A 3,575-nucleotide genomic window follows, 5' to 3' on the forward strand; every position below is an offset into this window, starting at 1 on the left:
GAAGGGCCCGTTTAAGTGTTAGTTTGCTAACTTCATTTCTTTCAAAAGATTTCTATTTTTTCAATAAAAAATAAACTAATTTTTTTTAGAAAAATGTATCACTTAGGAAAATAGAGTTATCAAGCTAGCCTTAAAACAAAAGAAAAGTGAAAAAAATTTAGATGATTAAAATTCTTTAGGAAATTATCCTATGTGAATGATTGCAAGTGTCGTTCAACTATATTTTTATGTTTTTTCTATTCCTTGCCAATCCTGTATTACAAAGTGTACCAAAACATTTTGATTTTGAGCTTAGGAGACCACATATGTATTTGACTCTTTTGCCCAAAATTGAACTGCTTTTCTAAAGGGGTTATTTGGTTCTTCAAGCTAAATTTTAGTCCCTATCATATCAAATATTTAGATGTTATTTTGAAATATTAATTATAGTTTAATTATAAAACTAATTATATAGATAAAAACTAAACGACAAAAACGATCTATTAAACCTAAGACGAATCTATTAAATCTAATTAGTCCATGATTCGCTCATGTAATTCTACCATAAACATTTGTTAATCATATAGTTAGTGTTGTAATTAGACTATATTTAATACTTATCCTTACCCTTCAAAATTCGATTTTACATATACTTAATTTCGAACCAAACACTCCTCAAAAACTCCAAAGAAAAAGATTAAATAAGAGGCTACCAACTGTCACTCAGCCATTTGCCGTTACTGAGTGCAGTAAAAGAATAGACAGCTCAGATATAAACAAGTTAGCTCCAAGGTCACACTATTATGTTTGACGAAGTCGTCATCTTACTGGCAAGCGGGCCCAGGAATTTCGATGCATCACGTGCTGACGTGAGATGACCGCATGGACAGAGACGAGAAGGGGAACGTGGCGACCGACATCTGGGTCCCGCCGTCCCAGCCGCCGCCAGCTGCGGCGGCGCGCTCGAACGACGACGACGGGTACGAGTGCACGAAATCGTCGAACCCGACCTCGCCAGAGTATGCCGGCGGCATGGGAGGCGGGGGAGGAGGCTCCGGCACCTCGCTGGCATCCCCGCCGTCAAGGTACCTCGCCACCTCCCGCATGGTGGGCCGCGTCGCCGGCGCCGGGTGCGAGCACCACAGCCCCACCTTCACGGCCGCGGCGGCCTCCGCGAAGTCGTACGCGCCGGCGAGCCGGGCGTCCACCACCTTCTCCACCTCCCCCGCCGCGTACCGCTCCCACGCCCACTCGGCCAGCACCAGCTCCTCGGGCGGCGCGCGGGGCTCTATGGGATGCCGCCCGGCCACCACCTCCAGCACCAGGGCACCGAACGCGAACACGTCGGCAGCCGTCGTGGCCTTCCCCGTCCGCGTCAGCTCGGGAGCCAGGTACCCCAGGGTGCCCACCACGCGCGTCGTGCTCGGGTTGGTCCCGCGCTCGTGGAGCTTGGCGAGACCGAAGTCGCCGAGCCGCGCCGACATGTCGGCGTCGAGGAGCACGTTGCTGGCCTTGACGTCGCGGTGGAGGACGACGCTCTCCCATCCCTCGTGCAGGTACAGCAGCGCCGACGCGACGTCGCGGAGGATGCGGTAGCGGACCGGCCAGGTCAGGCGCGACGCTTTGAGGTGGTCGCCGAAGAGGTGGCGGTCCAGGCTGCCGTTGGGCATGTAGTCGTAGACGAGGAGAAGGTCGCCGCGGCGGCGGCACCAGCCCTGGAGCTGGACCAGGTTGCGGTGGCGGAGCCGGCCGATAGACGCGATCTCCGCCACGAACTCGCGGAGGCCCTGCCGGGACTCGTGGTTCACGCGCTTCACGGCCACGGTCTCGCCGGATTTCCGGAGCACGCCGCGGTACACCTTGCCGAAACCGCCGGATCCGAGCACCTCGCGCTCGCGGAACCCGCGCGTCGCGCGGCGGAGTTCGGCGTACTTGAACCGATGCGGGCCGTAGTCCAGCTCCCACGGCTCGATGATGTCGCGGTTCTTGTACCGGTACGCACCGTACGCGCCGGCGCCGGCGAGCACGACGAGCGCCACGAACGCCGAGAACGCGACGGCGAGGATGAGCGAGGTCCGGTTCTTGGAGCTCTTGAGCTGGGGCAGCGACGGCAGGGACGAGAGATCCAGCGCCGGCGCGGCGCCGGCGCCGAGGCGAAAGCTCCAACCCCTGAGGTAGTGCGAGCTCGCGAGGACTCCCGTGGACGCCGAGAAGCCGACGTACATCTGCTCGCGGAAGATCCCAGAGAGGTCGACGCGGAAGGAGATGAGCGGCGTGGTGGGCTTCCCCAACGTGCCGTTGGCGATGGAGACGTTAAGCAACCTGGCGGCGCCGTCGTAGTCGACCCAGGCGGTGGTGTCCCCGGACTTGAGGTTCAAAGGGTCGGCCTTGGCGGACGCGTTGGAGATGAGGCTGTTGAGGTCGACGCCGACGTGGTTGCCGTTGACGTCGTCGAACTCGAAGTCCTGCACGGTGTCGAACTCGATGGCGAAGAGGTGGTTGGTGGCGTTGCCGACGTCGGCGGCGCTGAGTAGGCCCAGGTACTGGCTGGGCAGCGCACCGGACATGCGCGGGTCGGGCGCGACGACGAACGCGAAGCCGTGGCCGCCGAGCGTCGGGAACTCGGGCACCACGGTAAAGGCGAACTGCGTGGAGAAGGACACGGCGGTGCCGTTCTTCTGGTCCAGGAAGCGCAGCGGGGTCGGGTAGAAGGCGTGTCCGAAGAGCCGGGACGTCTCGTTGGTGAGGCGGAGGATGCCGCTGGGCAAGATCTCGGTTGCCGACGTGCCGTTCAGGTTCAGGTTCGGGCTCCCGCCGCGGCCACTGGCGCTGAAGCCCTTGTAGGTGAACTCTTGGGAGAAGGCGAGGCTGGCGAGAAGGAAGAGGAAGAAGAGGAGGATGGGAGTCTTGGGTTTCCTGGAGCTTGACATGGGAGTGATGGAGTGAGGGGAGGAATTAATGGGGATGGAGATGAACCATGAATGGAGTAGGAGGAGGTGGACTGGTGGCTTTGTAGGTAGAGGAAGAAAGGGAGAGGAGTGGTGGGTCTGACTCTGAGACTGGAAGTGGCTTTGATTGCCTCACTGCGGCTCACCAACAACATAAAGTTATTATTAATGGCACTGGACAGATAGTAACACGAGGTTATTATTAATAGCTAAGCTTGTACTACTACCTCACTTTTGGTTTTGCTCATTTTCAATTACCTGAAATATTGCTTTTCACCCTAAACCAGCAGAGTTTTTGCCTCGTATGTTGAAATGCTTGGAGGGCGACGAGGCAGAGGCGCCATATTTTTTATTTAAAATATGTATGTAAGAAAGGATGGATCTAGAATCTAATCACGTCCCCGAGCTAGCTTATAAATTTATTATTCTTTCGATACATTTCAATCTAAAAACAACAAATATAAATAGAAACATATGGATTAAACCACAGGCTATAGACTAGGTGGCCCGGAGATATGTCCAAAATAGGTCGCCTAGTCAGGCCCGAGCTAAGCCTGCCGAGGCCCGACACGAATTGGAACAGGCGTAGCCCGACCTAGTTCAATCTACAGGTCATGTCGTGCTGGCCCGTGGGCCACGGATAAGACA

General features: G+C 55.2%; 1 protein-coding gene across 1 annotated transcript; it reads right to left on the reverse strand.

Moving 5' to 3' along the window:
* Positions 1 to 576: 576 nt before the first annotated feature.
* LOC100281556 (lectin-like receptor kinase 7) lies at positions 577 to 3,052 on the reverse strand. The gene has a single exon (NM_001154475.2). It carries the CDS (start codon positions 2,907 to 2,909, stop codon positions 837 to 839), a length of 2,073 nt encoding a protein of 690 aa, NP_001147947.1. The 5' UTR covers positions 2,910 to 3,052; the 3' UTR covers positions 577 to 836.
* Between the last annotated feature and the right edge of the window lie 523 nt (positions 3,053 to 3,575).

The sequence above is a fragment of the Zea mays genome, chromosome 1 (assembly GCF_902167145.1).
Source record: "Zea mays cultivar B73 chromosome 1, Zm-B73-REFERENCE-NAM-5.0, whole genome shotgun sequence".
In the NCBI taxonomy this organism is placed as follows: domain Eukaryota; kingdom Viridiplantae; phylum Streptophyta; class Magnoliopsida; order Poales; family Poaceae; genus Zea; species Zea mays.

Coding starts and splice junctions, on each gene's coding strand:
- LOC100281556 (NM_001154475.2), bottom strand. CDS start 2,909: ATGTCAAGCTCCAGGAAACCCAAGACTCCCATCCTCCTCTTCTTCCTC.